The sequence below is a fragment of the Lissotriton vulgaris genome, chromosome 9 (assembly GCF_964263255.1).
Source record: "Lissotriton vulgaris chromosome 9, aLisVul1.2, whole genome shotgun sequence".
In the NCBI taxonomy this organism is placed as follows: Eukaryota; Metazoa; Chordata; class Amphibia; order Caudata; family Salamandridae; genus Lissotriton; species Lissotriton vulgaris.
Window position 1 is genome coordinate 12363567 of NC_141697.1, and position 25913 is coordinate 12389479.

The 25913-nt window shown below is 49.8% G+C and overlaps 1 protein-coding gene across 1 annotated transcript in view; it reads right to left on the bottom strand.

Moving 5' to 3' along the window:
• The window catches only part of TTC6 (tetratricopeptide repeat domain 6), a 1229706-nt gene that overhangs the window by 104090 nt on the left and 1099703 nt on the right, over positions 1-25913 (bottom strand). Inside the window, exons 28-29 of the mRNA XM_086936916.1 lie at positions 11103-11255; positions 4783-4953 (exon numbers count right to left, since the gene is read on the bottom strand). Of these exons, the coding sequence (XP_086793042.1) occupies positions 4783-4953; positions 11103-11255 (324 nt within the window). The remainder of the gene's footprint in view (positions 1-4782; positions 4954-11102; positions 11256-25913) is intronic.

Consider the following 25913-nt stretch of genomic DNA (forward strand, 5'->3'; position numbering starts at 1 on the left):
GTGCCTCTAGTGTGCCCTCTGTGCCTCTAGTATGCCTTCTGTGCCACAAGTATGCCCTCTGTGCCTCTAGTCTGCCCTTGGTCCTCTAGTATGCCCTCTGTGCCTCTAGTGTGCCCTCTGTGCCTCTAGTATGCCTTCTGTGCCACAAGTATGCCCTCTGTGCCTCTAGTGTGCCCTTGGTTCTCTAGTGTGCCCTCTGTGCCTCTAGTGTGCCCTCTGTGCCTCTAGTATGACATCTGTGCCTCTAGTGTGCCGTTGGGGGCTCTAGTGTGCCCTTTGTGCCTCTAGTATGCCCTCTGGGTCTCTACTATTTCTTCTGTGCCTGTAGTGTGCCCTCTATGCTTCTAGTGTGCCCCTGGTGCCTCTAGTGTTCACTTGGCACCTATAGTGTGCCCTCTATGCTTCTAGTGTGCCTCTGTGCCTCTAGAGTGCTCTCTGTGCCCCCACTATGACTTCTGTGCCTCTAGTGTGCCCTTGGTCCTCTAGTGGGCCCTCTGTGCCTCTAGTGTGCCCTCTGTGCCTCTAGTATGACATCTGTGCCTCTAGTGTGCCGTTGGGGGCTCTAGTGTGCCCTTTGTGCCTCTAGTATGCCCTCTGGGTCTCTACTATGTCTTCTGTGCCTGTAGTGTGCCCTCTATGATTCTAGTGTGCCCCTGGTGCCTCTAGTGTTCACTTGGCACCTATAGTGTGCCCTCTACGCTTCTAGTGTGCCTCTGTGCCCCTAGAGTGCTCTCTGTGCCCCACTATGACTTCTGTGCCTCTAGTGTGCCCTATGGGCCTCTAGTGTGCCTTGGATGCCTCTAGTGTGCCCTTGCTGCCTCTAATATGCCCTATGTGCCTCTAGTGTGCCCTCTTTGCCTCTAGTATGCCCTCCGTGCCTCTGGTATGCCTTCTGTGCCTCTAGTGTGCCCTCTGTGCCTCTAGTATGCCTTCGGTGCCACAAGTATGCCCTCTGTGCCTCTAGTGTGCCCTTGGTCCTCTAGTGTGCCCTCTGTGCCTCTAGTGTGCCCTCTGTGCCTCCAGTAGGACATCTGTGCCTCTAGTGTGCCCTCTGTGCCTCTAGTAGGACATCTGTGCCTCTAGTGTGCCCTTGCTGCCTCTAATATGCCCTATGTGCCTCTAGTGTGCCCTCTTTGCCTCTAGTATGCCCTCTGTGCCTATAGTATGCCTTCTGTGCCACAAGTATGCCCTCTGTGCCTCTAGTGTGCCCTTGGTCCTCTAGTCTGCCCTCTGTGCCTCTAGTGTGCCCTTGGTCCTCTAGTATGCCCCCTGTGCCTCTTGTGTGCCCTCTGTGCCTCTAGTGTGCCCTTGGTCCTCTAGTGTGCCCTCTGTGCCTCTAGTGTGCCTTTGGTCCTCTAGTATGCCCCCTGTGCCTCTTGTGTGCCCTCTGTGCCTCTAGTGTGCCCTTGGTCCTCTAGTGTGCCCTCTGTGCCTCTAGTGTGCCTTTGGTCCTCTAGTATGCCCCCTGTGCCTCTTGTGTGCCCTCTGTGCCTCTAGTGTGCCCTTGGTCCTCTAGTGTGCCCTCTGTGCCTCTAGTGTGCCCTTGGTCCTCTAGTATGCCCCCTGTGCCTCTTGTGTGCCCTCTGTGCCTCTAGTGTGCCCTTGGTCCTCTAGTGTGCCCTCTGTGCCTCTAGTGTGCCCTTGGTCCTCTAGTATGCCCCCTGTGCCTCTTGTGTGCCCTCTGTGCCTCTAGTGTGCCCTTGCAAAAACAACAATTGATGTACAGAATGCAGAACAATGTCTTACATTCACCCCAGTACAGAGATCTGGGCCTAAATCCATCGTTTTTTTGCAGTCCACACCACCCCAGTTCAGACATGGCCATATGGAAACCAGCCTTGACCCTGTGCTTCATGGGAACAGTCCAGCCCGAACTGCCAAGCCATGTCTTTCCTGGACCGGAATCAAGCATCCTAAGACCGGTTTCTGGCTTTTAGCTGTCTTCAGCCTGGACAGCTTGACTCAAGTGGCGTGGAGAGCATGGGACTCACGTCTGAGCATGCCCAGCCCACTCAGGGTGACAAATGCAAAAACAACATGTGATGGACAGAATGCAGAACAATGTCATACATTCACCCCAGTACAGAGATCTGGGCCAAAATCCATAGTTTTTTGCACTCCACACCACCCCAGTTCAGACATGGCCATATGCAAATCAGCCTGACCCTGTGCCTCATGGGAACAGTCCAGCCCGAACTGCCAAGCCATGTCTTCCCTGGACCGGAATCAAGCATCCTAGGACTGGTTTCTGGCTATCAGCTGTCTTCAGCCTGGACAGCTTGACTCCAGTAGCAAAGTGAGCAAGGGACCCACGTCTGAGCAAACCCATCCCACTCGGGGTGACAAATGCAAAAACAACAGTTGATGGACAGAATGCAGAACAATGTCATACATTCACCCCAGTACAGAGATCTGGGCCTAAATCCATCGTTTTTTGCACTCCACACCACCCCAGTTCAGACATGGACTGTTCCCATGAGGCACAGGGTCAGACTGATTTGCATATGGCCATGTCTGAACTGGGGTGGCAGAGTGGGCTAAAGAACGGTGATGGATTAAACCCAGATCTTTTGACTGGGTGTGAGTGTTTGATTGATTCAGATGCTCCGTCCATCACCACCACCTTTTGTACCGTCTAGTGTGCCCTTGGTCCTCTAGTATGCCCCCTGTGCCTCCAGGGTGCCGTGTGGGGCTCTAGTGTGCCCTCTGTGCCTCTAGCGTGACCCTAGGCCCTCTAGTGTGACCTCAGGCCCTCTAGTGTGACCTCAGGCCCTCTAGTGTGACCCCAGGCCCTCTAGTGTGACCCCAGGCCCTCTAGTGTGACCTCAGGCCCTCTAGTGTGACCCCAGGCCCTCTAGTGTGACCCCAGGCCCTCTAGTGTGACCTCAGGCCCTCTAGTGTGACCTCAGGGCCTCTAGTGTGACCTCAGGCCCTCTAGTGTGAGCCGAGGCCCTCTAGCGTGACCCCAGGCCCTCTGTTGTGACCCCTGGCCCTCTAGTGTGACCCCACGCCCTATAGCGTGACCCCAGGCCCTCTAGTGTGACCCCAGGCCCTCTAGTGTGGCCCCAGGCCCTCTAGTGTGACCCCTGGCCCTCTAGTGTGACCGAAGGCCCTCTGTTGTGACCCCAGGCCCTCTAGTGTGACCCCACGCCCTATAGCGTGACCCCAGGCCCTCTAGTGTGACCCCAGGCCCTCTAGGGTGACCCGAGGCCCTCTAGTGTGACCGAAGGCCCTCTAGTGTGACCCCAGGCCCTCTAGCATGACCCCAGGCCCTCTAGTGTGACCCGAGGCCCTCTAGTGTGACCCCAGGCCCTCTAGTGTGACCCCAGGCCCTCTAGTGTGACCCCAGGCCCTCTAGTGTGACCCCAGGCCCTCTAGCATGCCCCCAGGCCCTCCAGTGTGACCCCAGGCCCTCTAGTGTGACCTCAGGCCCTCTAGTGTGACCTCAGGCCCTCTAGTGTGACCCCAGGCCCTCTAGTGTGACCCCAGGCCCTCTAGTGTGACCTCAGGCCCTCTAGTGTGACCCCAGGCCCTCTAGTGTGACCCCAGGCCCTCTAGTGTGACCTCAGGCCCTCTAGTGTGACCTCAGGGCCTCTAGTGTGACCTCAGGCCCTCTAGTGTGAGCCGAGGCCCTCTAGCGTGACCCCAGGCCCTCTGTTGTGACCCCTGGCCCTCTAGTGTGACCCCACGCCCTATAGCGTGACCCCAGGCCCTCTAGTGTGACCCCAGGCCCTCTAGTGTGGCCCCAGGCCCTCTAGTGTGACCCCTGGCCCTCTAGTGTGACCGAAGGCCCTCTGTTGTGACCCCAGGCCCTCTAGTGTGACCCCACGCCCTATAGCGTGACCCCAGGCCCTCTAGTGTGACCCCAGGCCCTCTAGGGTGACCCGAGGCCCTCTAGTGTGACCGAAGGCCCTCTAGTGTGACCCCAGGCCCTCTAGCATGACCCCAGGCCCTCTAGTGTGACCCGAGGCCCTCTAGTGTGACCCCAGGCCCTCTAGTGTGACCCCAGGCCCTCTAGTGTGACCCCAGGCCCTCTAGCATGCCCCCAGGCCCTCCAGTGTGACCCCAGGCCCTCTAGTGTGACCTCAGGCCCTCTAGTGTGACCTCAGGCCCTCTAGTGTGACCCCAGGCCCTCTAGTGTGACCCCAGGCCCTCTAAAGTCACCCCAGGCCCTCTAGTGTGACCTCAGGCCCTCTAGTGTGACCTCAGGCCCTCTAGTGTGACCTCAGGCCCTCTAGTGTGACCCGAGGCCCTCTAGCGTGACCCCAGGCCCTCTGTTGTGACCCCTGGCCCTCTAGTGTGACCGAAGGCCCTCTGTTGTGACCCCAGGCCCTCTAGTGTGACCCCAGGCCCTATAGCGTGACCCCAAGCCCTCTAGTGTGACCCCAGGCCCTCTGTTGTGACCCCAGGCCCTCTAGTGTGACCCCACGCCCTATAGCGTGACCCCAAGCCCTCTAGTGTGACCCCAGGCCCTCTGTTGTGATCCCAGGCCCTCTAGTTTGACCCGAGGCCCTCTAGTGTGACCCCTGGCCCTCTTGTGTGACCCGAGGCCCTCTGTTGTGATCCCAGGCCCTCTAGTGTGACCCCACGCCCTATAGCGTGACCCCAAGCCCTCTAGTGTGACCCCAGGCCCTCTAGTGTGACCCCAGGCCCTCTAGTGTGACTCAGGGTGCAAAGTGCGCCGTCAGGCTCTCTGCGTGCCCTCTAGACTTGCCTCAGGCTCTCTAGGCATTCATCACACACATGAAGGCACACCGTCAGAGATACATGGAAAGTTCATACCTGCGAGAGCTGCCTGTTGTGCAGGTAAACGTTGGCTGCATTAAAATAGGCCAGCGCATAAAGCGGGTTGACTTGCACAGCTGCCTGGTAGTCCTTCATGGCACTGGACAGTTTTCCGAGGAAGTGGTGGATGACGCCACGGTTGGTCAACAGCTCAGCGGTTGTGTCCAGCTACAAAAGAAACAAAGAAACACCTTGATCCACCAAGGAGGGACTAAGAGTTTAAAACACAGTTTATCTGCCACAAGTAGGTGTGGATCCCACCTGGTGAGGACCCAAGTATCTCAGAGACGTGGCTGTAGTGAGTCAAATCTCACGAGTGCAGTGCCTAGTAGGAGGAGTGGCTCAGTTGTGTGCTTGGTAACTGTCCAAGCGCATTAATAAAATGTCACCTAGGATGTGTCAGATGTCTTGTGCATGGTACGTCTCTAAGTGAACACGTGCAGCGTCTTTTAAGATGAGTCAGATCTGTACAAGTGCTCTCAAGAGCTATGTCTCTTAAGATGTGTAAGATCTGTTGTGAGTCTGGTGTTTGTCCAAGTGCATGAGGGCAGTGTCTCCTAAAATGAGTTAGATCTGTTGTGAATGTAGTGTTTGTCCAAGTGCATGAGTGTTTTGTCTCTTAAGATGATTGGGGAGCTTGTTTGGAGAATCACGAGACAGGTGGGCAATGGTCCATAGAGGAGAGGTTGGAACATATAAATGGTTCAGAAATAAAGGCAGGTCTTTTTGTCTTGAGGAGTTTTGGAAAGAAATTGTGAAATGACACTGTTTTGTTGAAGATGGATAACGTTTCGGCTGTATGCCACATAAACCGTTGGGTGGAAGCAGGTCGAAGAATCTGACTCAAAAGGCCAACGCGATTTGGAAAATTTGTTTAGATGGGAAGGTTGGCTTGAAAGCAGAGTATTTGCCAGGTCAGAACAATATTGTAGCGGACTGCAATTCGAGGTATCTCAAAGATTACAGCGATTGGAAGCTTAATGTTCTTTACTTCAGAAGAATTTTACGAGTTTAGGTCCACTGGAAGTGGTTCAGTCTGTGTCAAGGTTGACTTTTCAGAAGACCTCGCCTTGGCCACTATTGTCCCGATATAGAAGGAGGGCAAGCCCAGAGATGAATGTGCCTCCTACCGCCCCATTTGCCTCCTCAATATGGAGACAAAGATCTTGGCCACTATTCTAGCTAAACGTCTGAGGTTGGTAATTACGGACCTCGTGCATATGGACCAGTCAGGGTTCCACCCGGACAGGGCGACCAAGTTGAACCTCCGCCGCACCCATAATTGGCTCCAGGAGGTTAAAGGGAGAAGTGAGCCCCACTGGTTCCTCTCCCTGGACGCGGAGAAGGCCTTTGACGCGAAACACTGGCCTTTCCTGATGCCGACACTGCAGAGGTTTGGGTTTGGCCCTAAGTTTCAGAAGTGGGTCCGGCTCCTATACTTAGCCCCGAGGGTGCGAGTACGAGTCAACGGGAGGCTGTCCCGCGATTTTCAAATCGGCAGGGGCACGCGCCAGGGCTGCCCACTGTCCCCCCTTCTATTCACCCTCACTATAGAAATTTTAGCGCTGAGGGTTAGACAAAACCATGGGATTCGGGGTTTCTCATGGGGCGATTCCGACTCAACGCAGGAGAAAATATCCTTATACGCCGATGACGTGCTGTTGTTTGTAACCGAACCAGACACGACAATTCCGGAATTGTTCAGGGAGCTAGATGGCTTTGGTGCGAGGGCAGGCCACACTATTAATTGGCACAATACAGTCCTATATGACCCGCAAGGTCTGAAAAGGAGGGAAGTGCCTGCCGGGGCTACTCATACATACCAAGGAGGGCTTTCAATACTTGGGAGTATTCATCACTCTGGACAGGGGACTATCCTTTACCAAAAATATTGCCCGAGTTATGGAATGCGCAACGACTGAGATGAACAGGTGGCGACAGCTCCCGCTCACCCTATTGGGCTGCGCGGCAATCTACAAGATGATTATCCTCCCGAAGTTTCCGTACGCGCTCCAGAACGAGTACTACCCGCTGCCAGCAAAAACTATGAACAAAATCCATGCAGATCTTCGGGCCTTCCTGTGGTTAGGGAAACCACAGAGGGTGGCTTTGTCAACGCTACAGCGCCACCAATACAGCGGAGGGATTTCCCTTCCTAACTTGGAGGTGTATTATTGGGCGGAGCACCTTGCTCCGATCAATGAGTGGTTGCACGCAGCAGCAGATCACCCCACATATGCTTTAGAAAGGTCTAAGTTGTCTAACAAAAACCTACTGTACTATTTGTACCGGGGGACGGTGGGAACGCCGTTAATACCGGCCACGAGGATCACGCTGACAGCATGGAACAAGGCTAAGAGACGTATGGGGTGGGACAAGAGGCCTACCCGACAGACGCCGCTGTGGCACTGTACATGGCTGGGGGAACTCAGCAAACTGCGAGGCTTCAGAAGGTGGGACGATATAGGTATTTCAACAGCGGGAGAAGTGATTGCAAAGGGGGAACTAAAATCCTTCCAGGCGCTTAAAGAAGAATTTGGTCTGCACAACACTCAGTATTACAAATATGCACAGTTGAGGCATGCATGGAGGGCACAAAACATCACGCTCACGGATATTCCAGAGTACGCACCACTGGAGGGTAGGTTGCTCCAGGAACAGATATTGGGTCGGGCGGTATCCCTCACATATAAAACACTGACCAACAATATGTTAGGCGACTTGCAAGGTTTACGGAGCAAATGGGAGGCAGATGTGGGAGGTATGGAAGATTTGGATTGGGAGATTGTCCTCATGCACCCACGTGAGGTGGCGATTAAATCAAGGCTCCGCCTCATCCAACTGAATGTGCTCCACAGAACCTACTTTGACAGAGTGCGACTCTTTAAAATGGGAAGGATAACGGACTTGGCGTGCCTTCGGTGCCGCCGCCAGAGTGGTGATTTTTTCCACACGATTTGGGAATGTGACGCCATACAAGCGTACTGGGAATGCATATTCACAGAGCTAAGTGAGGTATTAGGAGTGGCTATACCGCGCGACCCTAGATTGGCTTTGCTAGGCATGACAACGGACTTGGCGCGCCCTTTGATTATCTTCTTGGTACTTGCATTGGTGGTGGCAAAAAGGGATATTGCAAAACACTGGGGGGCGCCCGAAACACCAGATATAGAGGAATGGAGAAGGGGATTGGACTTGTATATGGCCGCCGGGAGAGTAACTTATAAAGCCAGAGGGTGCCCAAAAAGGTTTCGGAGAATGTGGGCAAATTGGAGACAATACCATGGTTTGGAGGGAGGCCGCTAAGGAGAAGAGTGGAATGACAGGAGGGCCCACAACACAGTGGACTGGACAGCAGTGAACTTAGGGGCCGCATGAACATTTAACTGATCATACTACGTGTGAGGGATGGAGGATGCCTTGCTAGGGGGAGGTGGGGTGGGTCCGAGGGGGGTGGAGGGGGTAGGGAGTGTAGGCTGCTGTTTTGGGGGTTGTTTTTCTATGTTCATGTCGTAGATTTAAGTATTACATTGATAATTGTGGAGCCAAAAAGTTGCGCAACTGACGGACAGAGGCGGAATGTTGACGCCCTGCCGATTGCTGATTTTCTTCATTTATGATGCTATCTGATGCAACAATAAAAAGAATTAAAAAAAAAAAAGTTGACTTTTCATGTGGAACGTTATTATGGTTGGAGGCCAGATCAGTTGGCAGAGGTGGTGGATGCTTTCCAGCAGAATTGGAGAAAAGTTTGAGGGTATGCATTTGCCTCATTTGCATTGATTTAGAGAGTATTGTTGACAGTGAGGAGGCAGAGATGTCAACTGGTATTGGTGTCGCCGTTTTGGGAAGGTCAGGCATGGTTTCCAGGTCTTTTGGAGTTGGCAATAGAAGAGGCATTTTTTATTCCGAATTCGGTGGATGTGCTTCTAGGGGAAGAAGGAGGTTTTCATCCTTTGATTTTAGAAGGAGCTTTGAGCCTTCTTGTTTGGAAGATTTCAGGAGAGGAGAACAGTTTGGAGGTCTTTCAGAGCAAGCTCAGGAATTGCTCAGGGAGTCTTGGGCTCCAGGAACAAGGAAGAGATATTTGGTTGGTTGGTGCATGGAAAGGAGTTTGGATCCCATGGAGGCATCTGCCAGAGAATTAGGTAAATATTTTAATCTCCCTTGTTTGAGAAGGGTTTGAGTTACAGGACTATTAATTGTTATAGGTCTGCCATTGCTGCAGGACATAGTTTGGTAGGGGGTTGTTCTATTGGCGGAGAGCCTTTGGTTTGTAGGGTGTTGAAAAGTGTTAATTTGAGGAGACCCCCTAAGCCATGATATAGTGGTTTATGGGATGTTAACAAGCGGTTAGGCTTGTTTGAAAGATGGCGAGGTAATAAGTATTTGAGTCTAAAACAGTTACCTGGGAAATTGGCGAGTCTTTTGTGTCTTATTTTCTTTAGGAGATATTCTGATGTTAGAGCATTGGATATTAGTAACAGATATTTTAATACAGACGGGTTGATTTTTACAATAACAAAGAGGACAAAATGAATGTCAACTTCGATTTTGTATCCTAGATTTGAGGAGCATCCTAAATTGGGTGTGGTTAGATGCTTGAGAGAGTATGAGGGTAAGTTGAGTGAGTTCAGGAGGCATGGGGATGACCAGTTGTTGATTTCTTATGTGAGACTTTTTAGGCTGATATCTACAGCAACTAGTGCTAGATGGGTGAGATTTTGTATGCTTGAAGGTGGTGTGAGTTTACAAGAATATGGTGCACATTCATTGAGGGGTTCAATGGCGAGTAAGGTTTTCTTGGCTGGAGTACGTTTGGAGGAAATTTTGCATGCAGCAGATTGGTGGAATGCAGATGTCATGTTTCGTCTGTGGTTTTATCACAGCTTTGAACATGCGTAATGATAGCCTCTGGTCTTGTCATGAAATGTAGATTCTCCAAGTAAGTGATGAGAGAATCTGGATTTCATTAAAGACAAAGGGGTTGTGGAGTGGTTAGGATTTTGAGTAATTTATGTGAAAAAAGACGTGAAGTATAAAAAAAAAGCGAAGTTCGGTTTAATTTGGTATTTTGCATTTTTCATATGTACAGTAAGAAAAGTCATGAGGATGTTTTTGTTCATGCCGAAGTGTTGGAGTTTGCTTCCAGAGCAGCTTAAAAGAAGAAGATGGCTGCTTTGTTTGTGTTTATGTATCGTTGGACATTCTAAGTTCTAGAGTTTGGATTTTATGTGATGTAATACTTTGAAGTGCTGCAAGGAGGTGGCAATAAAAGTAATATGGATAATGCTAGCCTCCGTGTCTTTAATGAAATCCAGATTCTCTCATCACTTACTTGGAGAATCTACATTCTGCTGCGGAGACTTGCTTCTCCTCCCAAGGAGATAACATGGGCAGCGTCTTTCAAAGGGTCCTATGGCCAGCAGTTGGCTCATGGTACATTCAAGCCTAGACCTGCCCTTGTGTGGCACCTATGGCATCTGAGGATCATAAGGAACTATGTAAATCACACTCAGAGGTCTGGGAGTTCTTTGAGGCAGCTAGAGGTGACCGAGAGGTAGCCTGGAGCGCTGCACACCATATACGATAAGGATTCAACACATGGGGCTTGATCTAGATCTCCGGTATTCCAAAATATAAATCCCAAAAGGGAAAGTATATTTCGGTGGGTGGGAAATCCATCACCGTTGTGACGGAGTAACTCGTCTGCCAAAAGTAAATCCCACAGGATTTAATGGGAATTATATTTTGGCGGACGGTATGTCTGTTACCGCTGTGATTTAAATCAGGTTGTGAGCGATTCCCATAGAATGCACAATCAATAAAAGATCTGCTGAGACAAGACATGGCACACAGTACAACACCTCTGACAAACAGCAACACTCAAAGACAGGAGGATCTGGGCCACATGAAGGTCATCAAAAGGCTCATGTCTGCGGCATAGCTAGACCTTTGGCGATCCCTGACGTTTGCCGCCCACAGCGGCCACATGAAAGAATGGGGGGGGGGGCTGGCAATTCCTGCGTTTGCAGCCTGCGATGGCTGTAAGTAAGAGGGGGGCAGAGGCCTCCGCCCCAAAACTCGTGCCGCCAGGCTAAGACCCGCCCACTTGCTACGCCATTGCCATATGTAGAAGGCGTCCGGGTATTGTTTATTGTTAAAGTGTTCACATTTATTTATGTTCGATCTTTAATCATGGATACGTTAGTTTGCATAGATGCATAAACCAGTAATTGAGCATGAATCCAACGACTTTGGGTCCCCTCCTCTTACCCACTCCCCACCCCCCAGGAAGTCATGGGATGGTCACTCACCTTAAGTGCTGCAGTGATGTCCTGAAGAGCAGCAAATGTGTCTCCCATCTGCAGGCTGAGGATGGCCCGTCCCTCAAAGGCCAGGTGACACTTGGCATCAATGTCCAGTGCCACAGTGAACTGGTTCCAGGCTTTCTGAAACTTCCCCAGGCTCTGAGTATGGAGACAGAGCAGCGTCAGCGCAGCAGGAAGTGACCACCCGGCCAGCAAGACTTCCCCCAGACACAATGGACAGTGTTCATCCCCAGGAAGACTACACCCAGACACAACCAGACTGTGCACACAGCAAGACCTCACCCAGACACAACCAAACTGTGCACAAAGTCAGCAAAACTTCACCCAGACACAACCGGACTGTGCACACAGCCAGCAAGACTTCATCCAGATACAACCGGACTGTGCACACCCCCAGGAAGACTTCACCCAGACACAAGGGACAGTGCATATCTCCAGGAAGACTTCACCCAGACACAACCAGACTGTGCACATCCCCAGGAAGACTTCACCCAGACACAACCAGACTGTGCACATCCCCAGGAAGACTTCACCCAGCCACAACCGGACTGTGCACACAGCCAGCAAGACTTCACCCAGACACAACTGGACTGTCCACACCCCCAGGAAGACTTCACCCAGACACAAGGGACAGTGGACACCCTCAGGAAGACTTCACCCAGACACAACCAGACTGTGCACACCCCCAGGAAGACTTCACCCAGACACAACCAGAGTGTGCACACCCCCAGGAAGACTTCACCCAGACACAACTAGACTGTGCACACAGCAAGACCTCAACCAGACACAACCAAACTGTGCACAAAGCCAGCAAAACTTCACCCAGACACAACCGGACTGTGCACACAGCCAGCAAGACTTCACCCAGACACAACGGACAGTGGACACCCCCAGGAAGACTTCACCCAGACACAACCAGACTGTGCACACCCCCAGGAAGACTTCACCCAGACACAACTAGATTGTGCACACAGCAAGACCTCACCCAGACACAACCAAACTGTGTACAAAGCCAGCAAAACTTCACCCAGACACAACCGGACTGCGCACACAGCCAGCAAGACTGCACCCAGTAATAACCAGGCTGTGCACACAGTCAGCAAGACTTCACCCAGATAGAAACAAACTGAACACAGCAAGACTTCACCCAGACCCACAACTAGTTTGTGCACACAGCAAGAATTCACCCAGACACAACCATACTGTGCACACAGCAAGACTTCACCCAGACACAAGCGGACTATGCACACAGCAAGACTTCACCCAGTAATAACCAGACTGTGTACACAGTCAGCAAGACTTCACCTAGACACAACCAGACTGTGCACACAGTCAGCAAGACTTCACCCAGATACAAACAAACTGAACACAGCAAGACTTCGCCCAGATACAAACAAACTGAACACAGCAAGACTTCACCCAGATACAACTAGATTGTTCACACAGCAAGACTTCACCCAGACACAACCATACTGTGCACACAGCAAGACATCACCCAGACACAAGCGGACTATGCACACAGCAAGACTTCACCCAGTAATAACCAGACTGTGCACACAGTCAGCAAGACTTCACCTAGACACAACCAGACTGTGCACACAGTCAGCAAGACTTCACCCAGATACAACCATACTGTGCACACAGCAAGACTTCACCCAGGCACAAGCGGACTATGCACACAGCAAGACTTCACCCAGTAATAACCAGGCTGTGCACACAGTCAGCAAGACTTCACCCAGATACAAACAAACTGAACACAGCAAGACTTCACCCAGATACAAACAAACTGAACACAGCAAGACTTCACCCAGATACAACTAGATTGTTCACACAGCAAGAATTCACCCAGACACAACCATACTGTGCACACAGCAAGACTTCACCCAGACACAACCATACTGTGCACACAGCAAGACTTCACCCAGACACAACCATACTGTGCACACAGCAAGACTTCACCCAGACACAAGCGGACTATGCACACAGCAAGACTTGAACCAGATACAACCTGTACAAAAAGGCAGCAAGACTTCACACAGACACAAGACTCTGAACACAGCCAGCAAGACTTCACCCAGACTCAACCAGACTGTGCACACAGCAAGACCAAAAAACCAGACTGTGCACACAGTAAGACTTGGCCGAAGGAGCATTTGTTTAGGGGCAATCATCATGCCTGAAGGACTCCAGGTCCCAGGACACCGCTAGCCACAAACAGCCCCTCCCACCAGCAGCAGCCGCTACTTAACACCTCGCTTTCTGCTGCGCTGAAAGTACGAGAACGCACGCCGGGCAAAGCCTGGGCCAAGGGCGGGGCCGTTTGAGCCAGTTGGAGGGAGGAGGAGGCCGGGCTGGGCCCCCCCTCAGACATTGCAAGGTTAGCTATCTCACTAATATTTGTTTGTATTAATTTGCATTACTATCTTGTGCATAACTCAGTGTTCCAGGAAGTTTGAAATGTCTGGACGCGAAGGAAAGGGGAGGAAGACCGCAACGGGTGGCTATGTGGCTGGGACACTTGATCATTGAATTACAAGGGCCCCATTGGTACTGGCGCATGAGATCGAAATTGCTGAGCACCACCTTTCACAGGATCTAGCCTTTGCTAAACGCTCATCTTTTGTTATGTTATGTTAAAAGTTTGTGTAAGCGCGACAGCTGCCCCAGCATAGGGGCGTCCAGGCGCTAATAGATAATGTGCAGTACCAAAGAGGCAGGCAAGCTGGGAGGAGCAGCCGCCCTAAGGGGGAGGAAACAGGAGGGTTTTGACGGCTTTCCGGAAAGTAAACAAATCCTCAATGCCACGGATGCTCAGCGGAAGGGAGTTCCAAAGCTTGGCTCCCAGTACCCGGAAGGAGCGACCACCAATACGAGATAGTTTGGTACGAGGTAAAGTCACTAGATGTTGTCCCAATGAACGCAAACTCCGCTGGGGCACATATGGAGTAAGTAGCGGACATAGAAGGTTTGGGCAACTAGATTTAAGAATCTTAAATGCCATACAGAGAGCTTTGAACTGGATTCGAGAGTCAATAGGAAGCCAGTGCAACTTTCTGATCGTAGCTCTGGCAGAGCATCTATGGGGGAGACCTACCAGAGTCCTGGCTGCCAAGTTCTGAACTCTCTGCAGACGTGATATCTCCGCTTTGTTCGCACCCAAAAGCAGCACACTGGCATAGTCCAGACGTGAAAGGATGGTAGCCTGGACAATGAGCTGCAGTACTTTCGAGTCAAAAACTTCAGTATCGGATTGAGGCCCCTCAATAGACCCACACAGGTGGCTGCCACTCTCTTGGTGTGGGTCTGAAAGCTGAGTGAGGAGTCCATCCAGACTCCCAAGTTTTTGACTAGTGATTGGGATGCTGGCATGGGGCCCAGGGTAGACGGCCACCAATGTTGATTCCAATGGGCGGTATTCTTCCCTACAAGCAGCACCACCGTTTTGCCTGTAAAGAGTGAGTAGACTCCTGAGGCGGAAGCCGGGAGTCAGGAAAAGCATCTCGTATCTTTTATGTAATTTTTATTTCTTTTCTGCACCATTTAGTTGATCGTAAATCTAGTGTGTGACAATCTAGCTTTCGTTTCACCTTACTCAGTTTGCACCATTAGTAGATCGTAAAGCTAACATTGTGTGACATTTTTAAAAAGCTGTGTTTGTGCGCTTGTATTTTAAAAATTGCGCTTTGCCCTTACCTCCTCCTTCGTTTGCCCAGAGAGTCCACGCTGTTCTCAGTGGCCGAGTGAGGGCCTCTGGAACGCGGGACTAGGCAGGACCAAATTCCCTTTAGGCACCATATTGGGCGTACCGCAGGTTCAGCGTGCTAGTGTTTAGGGCGATTAGGCCCTGCACTACAAAATGCCCCTCCCACCTCGGCCGTGCAGCGGACGAGCGCAGCGGGCGCGACAATGGTGCGCCGGAGGTGCGCCAGAGGTAAGCCCGTCTGCGCTTGTCCGCGCTAGGCAGAGCTCAGAGCCAGGCACCATAGGAAATAATCATCTGCCCACACTCAGATATTCGAGAGCTGCACTGATGCACATGAAACAAGATGTAACAACTCCCTGTTCCAGGGGACAGTCCCTCTAACCACTGCCGTCATTGCCCCTACAAGCTTAAGCTGAATGAGCCTCCACAAACCATTTCCATCTCATTGCCCATGGCCCTAGTCAACTGTAGATCGCTCCCGAAACACTCAGTAGAAATGTATCATACCTTAGAAAATCTCAAGTTGGATATCCTTATCCTTTTCCTGACAGAAACATGGTTAGGACCTGACTAAGACCCTGACATCCTGAAGTCCCTCCCACCTGGCTTTCTTATCCAGCATGTAGATCGATCAAAAGGGAAGGGAGGGGGAATTGCCATAATTTATAGGGATCGTCTTTCCTGCCGCCTCCAAGGCAGCCCCCTCTCTGACTGTGAAAATGTCCTATTTATGATTCAAATCTCCCCATGTAGATCTCTTTCGGGACTTCTTATCTACCGCCCGCCAAGCCCAATAGGACAGTTATGTAACTCACTTATGGAACACTCAGGCATACTGGCTGACACTCACTCTACTTTTATGATCCTAGGGGATCTGAATAATCCATTTTGACAAGGGTGAAGACAAACTAGCCTCTGACCTAATATCAGACCTGGAAACCCTCCAGCTTAGGCTGGAAAGTCGGCATCCCACCCACACATTGGGTCACCTCCTGGACCCCATTTTCTCCAACATCCCTGATCTCACAATCTTAGGCCCCACCCTGTTACCATGGTCAGACCACTTCCTAATATCGCTGAACTGGCGGCTCTCCACCATTGCGCGCCCCAAACCTCTAGCTAGCAAATCTACACGCTCCTGGGCCAAATTAGACCGAGAAAAATGGAAGTACAATTTAGAGCGTTCCCCCCCACTACTAGTCTCAGATCACGCCTTAGCAGACTCCGAGTTCTCTAAATGGATCGGAGAGACATTGGATAAGACTCTGCCGAAAAAATCTACCTGCAAACCTCGGGGTAAAATTACCTCGCCTTGGTTCACCAAGGAAATACGCCTCTTAAAAAAGATCTGCAAAAAAACTGAAAGAGAATGGAGAAAAAACTTCAACCCTATCAAAAAGCTAGAATATAAACACACGATTCTTAATTATAAAAAGGCCCTCAAAATTGCTCAGTCCAATTTTTTTAAAGAAAAAATTAGGTTATCCGCTAACTCATCTAGGGAGACCTTCCAAATTGCTAAAAAACTTCTCAAAACCCCGGATCCTCCCCCCCTGTGGAACCCTCGGTCAACCGTTGCAACGAATTAGCCAAATTTTTTGACTCCAAGATCAAGAACATTCTTAACTCCCTCCCCTTACAAACACCAGACAAAACGTCCCCTCTGAACTCGCCCAGACCCACTCCCCAGACAGCAGAACCGCAGCTCACTCGGTTCGCTCCTATGACAGTAGATACACTTTCTCCAGTACTACAATCAATCAAACGTGGATCTCCATTGGACCCTACACCTTTTAACATCCTAAAATCAGTTGCCCCTACCATTCTTCCCCACATGGCAACTTTGATCAACATCTCGCTCTCCCATGGTACTGTCCCGCCTAGCTGGAAAAAAAGCAATTATCAAAGCCCTAATTAAGAAACCGCACTTAGATCCCCTCGAGCTAAGCAATTTTCAGCCGATCTCCCTACTTCCAGGCATCAGCAAAATAGCGGAAAAATGTGTCAATCGTAAACTTTCCAATTATCTCGAATTCAACGGCCTCCTTAGACCCTCCCAGACGGGCTTTAGGCCTGGCCAGAGTACGGAGACAGCAATGTATATGGTGAAGCGTTCCTGAACTTGTATTTACAATGGTTGTGTGAATGAGTTTTACGATTTGCACTGCCTATTGCTGAAGTATTTCCTGCACTTTAAACCTGCGCGCACTAAACGATTCTATGTTTAGGTAGCGCGAGTAAAATTGTTTTTAATTTCACTGCGCCGATTGATTTTAAGAATCTGCACTGTGTACCCTGTAGGAATTGTACTTATTCACCACTGTGGCATTCATCACTCCCCTAGCCCCAGTCCACCGCAAGCGCTAGGCTTGTTTGTGTGGAGGGCGCAGGGAGGCACCTTCTTCCGGACGGCACTGATTGGCCGAGCACGCAGAGGCGGAGCTGATCAACAGCCCGTCCTGTACATAAGCCTGATGCCCCCTATGACGCGCAGCGAGTACGCGCTGCGACAGCGCCACTGCCGCGCCAAAGACAAGCCTAAGACCTGCCCGTCTGGGCCCGTCCAGGCCAGTACGGGGCATGGGGCACAGACCTATACTCCATCTATGCGGGAAAACACAGGTATGAGCTCCATTTTTTTGATGAGCCTGCGCCCGGAACTACATAAAAACTGTACTTTTCTATCTCCCATACAAAAAGTAACCAATACTTGTTGTAACTGCAAATTTACTCTCTCTAATTACCAGCCTTACCCTGATCCTTAAATGTGCGATCAAACGCCAAAAAAGCCACCTAAAAAACTGACCCACAACTTCTCGTTCTACAGTTTTAACTGTGGATCCCTACCGCAGCACAAATTAGATATTTTCAATCTCCTATTGGATGATAATCCTAGTGCCGTATTTTTAACTGAAACCTGGCTGCACGAAAGCTCGGGTCCTGATATAGCGACCGCCCTTCCCCCTAACTATGCCATAGTTAGAAGGGACCGTGAGGGTCAAGTGGGCGGGGGTATCGCTATTATATTTAACAGAGAGCTCACATGCACTCTGGAACCCGCCAACATCCCTGATTGTGAAGCGGCGTTTTTTAAAATCACTCTCAACCCCAACTTTACGGCCTGTGGCATTCTTATATATAGACCTCCTGCGAATGCCTGCATATCTGGCTAACTACATCACTCCTTTCCATCTCTCCTCCAAAAACATTTCTCTTCTGGGAGATTTGAATCTGCATTTCGACGACCCCACAAGCCTAGCATGCACAAACCTACTAGACGACCTAGCAGCACTGAACCTAACGCTACTGAATTCCGGGCCTACCCATAGGGCAGGTCACCTGCTGGATCCCATCTTCTCCAACATTCCTGAACTAAATTGGGTTAACACAATACCAATATGCTGGTCAGACCATTATCTTATCCACTTTTGCCTAAATCTGCCAATTCCTCACAAATCAAACAACTGGCCGATATCCACTATGAGAAACTGGAAGTTGCTTGATGCTGAAAAACTCAACAAAACCTTAGCTAATGATCTTCCGGCCCCCGGCTCAGACATTGAAAGTATTGCTACGGCCACACACTCATGGCTTGAAAATGCAGTCGATACCTGTCTCCCCCTCTCTCGGATTAAAGCAAATACCCATCGTCCCCCAGCCCCCTGGTTTACTGAGTCACTGAAGACCGAAAAATCCAAATGTAAAACCCTCGAAAGACGGTGGCGCAAGGATTACGCTCATGAGAAAAAAGTGATATACCATAAGGCCAGAAATGAATACCATTCGGCCTGTACTAAAGCTCGTGCCCTTCACGTGGCAAACTCCATTGATACAGTGCCCAACTAGGCAAAAACGCTTTTTAACACAGTTAAAGATCTTGCAGGTGCAAATACAACTGCTACGGCCCGCCCTTTGAACGAAAAACAATGTCAAGACCTCGCGTCTTTTTTCAATGGCAAAATTGAGAAAATCATCTCAGATATCACCAGAAACACCTCCGCCCACGACCCTGAAGAGGAAATGCCCCCCTGGTCAACTGAAATTAATACCCTCGAACACTGGCCGCCCATCACCTTGGATTCACTTACATCCACCCTCAAGACCATCAAATCAGGTTCCCCCCGTGACCCACTACCCGCCACTGTTCTCAAACAGCTTGACGCCCCCTCACTGACCATTATTGCCAACACTTTAAATTCTTCTCTTCAACTTTCCGCAGTTCCATCTCGCTGGAAACAAGCTATGGTCAGTCCACTGCTGAAAAAACCTACAGCCAATCCCTTTTTACTTGCAAACTACCGTCCCATATCTCTTCTCCCCATCTTCTCAAAACTGCTTGAAAGACACATTCACTCTGCTCTCACTCTCTTTACCGAAGCCAACTTCCTCCTCCACCCATCACAGTCTGGTTTCAGAGCTGGTTTTTCTACCGAAACAGCCCTACTGGGAGTAACCGAAACCATCAGGAAACTCCCAGATGATGGTCAAACAGTCGCACTCATACTGGTAGATTTGAGTGTGGCTTTTGACACCATCTCTCACACCAAACTTCTGGCCTCACTGGGAAGAAATGGTATCCGGGGTGAAGCACTTAAATGGATTGAGTCTTTTCTGTCACACAGAACTTTTCAGATTACATCCTCCACTGCATGTTCTGAGATGGTCAGCGCCCCTCACGAAGTACCGCAGGGCTATATTTTGAGCACATTATTTTTTAATCTTTACCTTAGACCCCTGGCGGATTTAGCTGATCGGTCAGGACTCACTCTCATGACATATGCAGACGACTCTCAAATCATCTTCTCCCTGTCAGAGTCAAACCCAGCGGCCCCATCCCTTCTCAAACAAGGGCTCCACAATATCTTCAGCTGGATGTCCTCAAACCAGCTGAAACTAAACGGTGATAAAACCGAAGTCCTTCTCCTGTGGAAACACAAAGAACTATGGAACGCCGTGCATTGGCCGGACGAGCTTGGCATCATCCCCACCCCTGCTACCCACGTAAGAAATCTGGGAGTTACCATTGATAATGCCCTCTCAATGAAACAACGGCAATCAAAGTGGTAGGCCTGTGTTTCACCATCTTGAAATGGTTGAAAAAAATCCTATGGATGCTGCCCCTTGCAACTCAAATGACCGTAGTCAACGCACTCATCATATCCCGTCTTGACTACAGCAACATTCTATATTTGGGTTCAAATCAAGCTGTCATCAAACGGCTACAACTGGTCCAAAACTCAGCCGCAAGATTACTTTGCGAGATTCCAAAAACGGCCAGTGTGTTGAACGATCTACATTGGCTCAGGATAGAAAACCGCATTAGGTTCAAAGCCCTGAGCTACATGTTTAAAATCAAATCCGGCACCGCTCCCAAGTATCTGCAATCCCTAGTGACCCCGTAAATCCCGGGAAGAGCACTGCGCTCCCAGACCGCAGCAAACTTCTCCACTCCGAGATTCAAACTAGCGAGAATGGAAGGCAGGTCCTTCTCCGTCCTGGGGCCTTCCCTTAGGAATAACCCCCCCCCCCCCCCCCCCCCCCCCCCATATTCGCAAAGAAGGAAATTATGCTAGATTTAGAAAGAACATAAAGACCTGGCTCTTCCAGAAATAAAATAGAATACCCCTTCTTCCTCGACTTCGTGCATCGAAAGTCATCGGCGCCGGGAAACCCTTTTTGGGTAGCTGTGCGTCATACAAATGGAAAAAATAAATAAATAAATAGATGTTGGCGGTTGTCGAAGAGGCGAGAAAGATCATTGACTCAGGAGGATCAGTGGCAGTGATCCTCCTGGACCTAAGCGCGGCCTTCGACACCGTCAACCACTCGATACTGGTCCATAGACTTAGGGACCTGGGTATCACAGGGCCGGCCTTGTCCTGGCTGGAATCCTTCTTGAATGACCGGTCCTTCCAGGTAGCAAACGGTAATTTTACCTCCAAGCCAACAGCTATACACTGCGGGGTCCCTCAGGGCTCATCCCTGAGCCCGACCCTTTTTAATGTGTACATGTCCCCCCTTGAGAAAATCGTCGCCCCATTTGGAATCAAGCTTTTAGCCTATGCGGATGACACCCAGTTGGTGGTCTCCCTTAGTCAGCAGGGCCAATCCCACACCAATCTCCACACATGTCTTAGTGACATAACCAAGTGGATGGACAGGTCCCACCTTAAGCTCAATAGCGAAAAAACGGAGCTCATGGTCCTGGGCAACCAATCACACTTCCGCCCCGAGTCCCTGTGGCCCCCCTGTATGGGCACACCCCCTAACACTAAACATGAGATCAAGAGCTTAGGGATCTGGCTGGACGAGGGTATTAACTTCTACACCCAAGCAAGGAAAACGGCTGGAGTTTGCTATGGTCTTCTACGGACCGCCAGAAAAATCCTCCCTCTACTCCCTGCAAAATTCCAAAAACTACTGATTCAGGGCCTTGTGGTGTCCCGTTTGGACTATGGCAATGCCCTATATCTAGGGGCCCCTAACAAGGTATTGGCAAAACTCCAGACAGTACAAAGCACTGCCGCCCACCCTCTCACGGGGACACATCGCCGTTGCTCAGCCAAACCAGCCCTCAAATCCCTGCACTGGCTGCCCATCCAGGAAAGAGTGCATTTTAAAGCCCTTTGCACCACCCATAAAATCTTGCACGGAAAGGCCCCACCCATCCTAAAGGACCTTATCACCCCTCACAAAACTAACAGAACCCTCCGTTCCTCACATTCCAACCTGGCATCCGTACCTAGGATCAGGAAGGCCCGCTCTGGAGGCCGACTATTTGCATACAATGCTTCTAAGTTATGGAACACACTGCCCCCGGACATTCGGGCCCAGCCCAATCTTCTTCCATTCCGTAAAGCACTCAAGACCTGGCTGTTTCCATAATACTCCTCTTCCTCAAATCTCTTCTGATCTAACACTAGCTCTGGGATGCTCACGGGCAGCCATGCGCTTTACAAATCTGTAAAATAAATAAATAATTAAGCTGCAAGCATTGTCAGTCATCCATTGGGCCACTGCAGTCTGCCCGTCCCTGAATCTCATGGCTGATGCAGACTGCCCTTCAGTAAGAGTGATGACCAGCTGAGTATCATCTGCATATGATACCAGCGTAAGGTCCCACTCCTTTGCTAGTCGCAAGCGGCTGAACATAGAGATTAAAAAGAGACGGGCTGAGTGCTGAGCCCTGAGGGACTCCCTGACTGATCTAATGGGACTGAGAAAGATACGGACGTGCCGACACCCTGAAGGATCTGTCCTTTAAAAAAGAACGGAACCATTCCAGGGCGAGACCGGTAATTCCAACTGTCTCCAGACGAAGAAGCAGAATGTCATGCGATACCGTGTCAAAGGCCGCGCTGAGGTCTAATAAAATCAGCGCAGCACTCTGACCGGCATCGAGAATCGTCCGGAGATGTTCGGTCATGGCCAGTAGGGCAGACTCGGTGCTATGGCCCGGCCTGAACCCATTTTGGGTTGGGTCCAGAATGCCGTTCTCGTCCATAAATAGCGACAGCACATTGTTAACGTGGGCTTCAGCAATCTTAGCCACCCATGGGAGCAGGGAAATCGGTCTAAAATGTTCCGGTTTAGAAGGGTCCAGGGTGGGCTTTTTAATGATAGGGGTGACCCATGCCTGTTTCCAGGCAGTGGGAACACTGGCCATGGAGAAGGACAGGTTCAGTATAGAGCTCAAAGGCTGCTGAAAAAGCGTCAGGGACTCCATAAATTGTGCCGGCCTCATCGGGTCTGCCGGAGAGCCAGATTTGACTTTCCTACAGAGCTTAACCAGCTCATCATTCGTTATTTCTGGTATAATAGTCAGGGCAGCACCCCCAGTATTAGTATTAGTGGAGTCCTGTAGCTCCAGTGAATGCTGCGGAAATGACCTATATATCTTTTGCACCTTTTCTACAAAGGAAATGGCAAGGTCCTCACACTTCTGTGTGGAAGTAATGTTCGCAGCAGGGGTTCTGTTGCTCTGAAGTTCCTGCACTAGTTTAAAAATACATTTAGTGGGGTTAGAGCTTGCTGGAATTTTTTCCGCATAAAATAAAGCACGCCTAGAGCAAATTGCTTTATGATAGCTTTTTAATTTAGCTAGGTATATCAGTTTCATTAACCTAATGCTGTCACGTACTCCGGAGCGGCCTATACCTCTAGCCATCGATCTAGAGGCCCCAAGTCAGACCAGTAACCGATTACCAGAGGAAATGGTGACTATCAGGATTGATGGGGACTCTAGTATGCCGGTTCAAAGCTATCATCATATACCAACAATTACAGCCGGCGGGGTAGCTACTTGCGCATCTATGGTGTCTGGGACCAAGGCTCCGCCTATCCGATCAGGGCATACACTGAGTGCGGTCTCCAAGAGGAAGCGAGGTGGCGGTGTACAGAGGGGAAAAAACCCTAAGGTGGCTAAACCAAATAATCCGGAAGAACTGGCATGTGTTGCACCTACTATCTCTGGGCCTCAATACGTGACTACACATGCACCTAGTATCCAATCTACGACTTCTTCTGATGGTTCTCTGTCCATGATGGATGAGGGTTTCTGGTTAAAAGTTGGTGGTCTTGTTAAATCCTTCATACAGCCTATTCTTGCCAGGCTGCTGTCAATTGAGGACAGATTAGCGAAATGTGAACAACTGACCACAACCTATTTTTAGTGCATTAAGAATAACCTGCCAAAGAGTGTTCAAGATAAGGAACTGTCGATAAATGGACCCATGAGTATTCCTGAAACTAATCTGATCTCCCATGTGGCGGATTCTGATCCAATGGAAGGCACTTCTCAGGTGAACAATGGAGCTGGACTCAGTGCCAAGGGTAGTGCAGATCCGCCGGGAATTTGGGATTCCACAAAGGGCAAGCTTATAGAAGATCACTCACTGGGAGAGGGTACGGCTAAACTCTTGCAGGGTGGCAGGAAGGGACTATATAATACTAATGAGCATACGAACATGCTGCCACATATTGACCTACCACCTGAGTCCGCACCCTATGTTGTTGTTCTTACAGAGGTTCCAGCTTTAGACAAAGGCAGTGTTGAATTGTATACGGAATTAAGGAATAAAACGATCCACTGGCTGAATACCAACATACCCCTTCCCCCATATATGCACAGTCAAATCTTGTTTGCACGTAGAGTGAGCTGGGTGGGCCAGAGAACGAAAGACATATCGGGTAATTGCAAAGTCATCAATTTTCGAGACAGTCGGGTAGTCCGTTTCATTTGCAAGAGGCCCTTCCACACAATGAGAACTAGTATTCAGACCTTTGACCTCATCTATTTTTATGCCCCTCCAATGCGAATGGAGCACTTTGGTTTGCAGGGAAAGACAAGTGAAAGGGGTTTTTGGCATGGCAATGTCAGTAATAGAACCGGGCAGGATGGTTTTGGTTTTGTCCCCAGTATCCCTCTTAGTAATAGATTCAGCGTGCTTGATATGGTGGACTGACTAATTCCAAACAGGTCTAACCAGCACAGTGATATTACTTTGGATATGAGGGCTGAGGCCAGGAGACAACAGTTAGGTCGAAGTGATATGTCGGACCTATAGAGAGACCCAGAGATACAATAGTTCATGCCTGTGAGGAGGCGGGGCATCTTATAGCTGTTGCCAAATCTAATAATTTTATATCTAGTAAGGGAGACCTTACATCTGAAACATCTATGACTACTGACAACATCGTTGTATCTTCTATAGTTATAGACAGACGAGATTTGGAGGTGACCCTCAAGAGTAATCAACTTCCAAGTAAACACAGACCCAATAGAGGAGAATTGCAGAGCGAGATAGGGAACTCAGGGAAGATATCACTATTTCAACAGATGCAAGGCCAATATTTAAGACATCAGAAAGGAGTAATATTCTTAAGATGCTATCGTGGAATATTGCAGGGCTCGCATCCAAGGTGGGATGGCCCCTTCTTGGCTCACGTTTATAAAGGATTACTCTATCATCTGCCAACAAAAATCATGGGCAATTGAGGCATCACATATAAATGGCTATCGCACATTCCATACCCCTGCCAGTCTTAGTACGATGGGACGAAATAAAGGGGGATTATGTACCTATGTGTCTAACCTGGCGGGTGAATTGGTAGTGAAACTTGAGAATGGGTCCGAATTCTATCAGATACTGTCAGTAAATTCTGGGGGCAAGAAGGGAACATTTCTAATACATTTTTATAATACCATCCCTAAAACTGAAATCAGTAAGGTATTGGAAGAATTGTGTCAAATCCTGAAACACATAGAGGAACACCTGCCGGCGGATATGTGCTTAATATGGGCTGGCGATTTTAACTGTTCTCTATGCCCATATAACCACTTGGGTATTTGTGATATGGGCAAAGACCCTCTAACACACTTTTCCCATAATATTGCGGGGACTTGCTGAATGAAATTATTTTTCAATTTGACCTGGGTTTTGCTAACGAACTATGTATACCCCTAGTACCCTTTGAGCCTACATTTATTGGGAGGAGGTGCAACTCAGTAATTGACTTTGTTCTTATGTCAAAAAGGTATTCTTGCAATGTTTATACTTGCAAAACATCCGAAATAGCGATGAGTGACCATCTTCCGATCAGGCTACATTTTTTCCTTGCAGGGGGTAAAAATGCCTCCAAAGCAATAGAATCAACATACAATTACAAAATAAATCTTACAAAAAGGGGGTGGGGTCGCACACTACTCACACACCGGCGGAAGTTGCCCCTAAGGACTCTGGTCATTGTAGTAGAGTGTTCGCGATGCATCATCTTTCGATCTTGCTATCTTCGCTGTCTTCGCCATCCCTGGACACGTGTTTCGGGTTTTCAACCCTCATCAGCAGGGATAGGCAGTGTTCTGGGGTCGCCGATGGCTGCCATCGGCGACCCCAGAACACTGCCTATCCCTGCTGACGAAGACAGCGAAGATAGCAAGATCGAAAGATGATGCATCGCGAACACTCTACTACAATGACCAGAGTCCTTAGGGGCAACTTCCGCCGGTGTGTGAGTAGTGTGCGACCCCACCCCCTTTTTGTAACTTAAAGCTCCCTTGAGCAGCGGGCTGACGAGCCTGGGATCCCGCACCT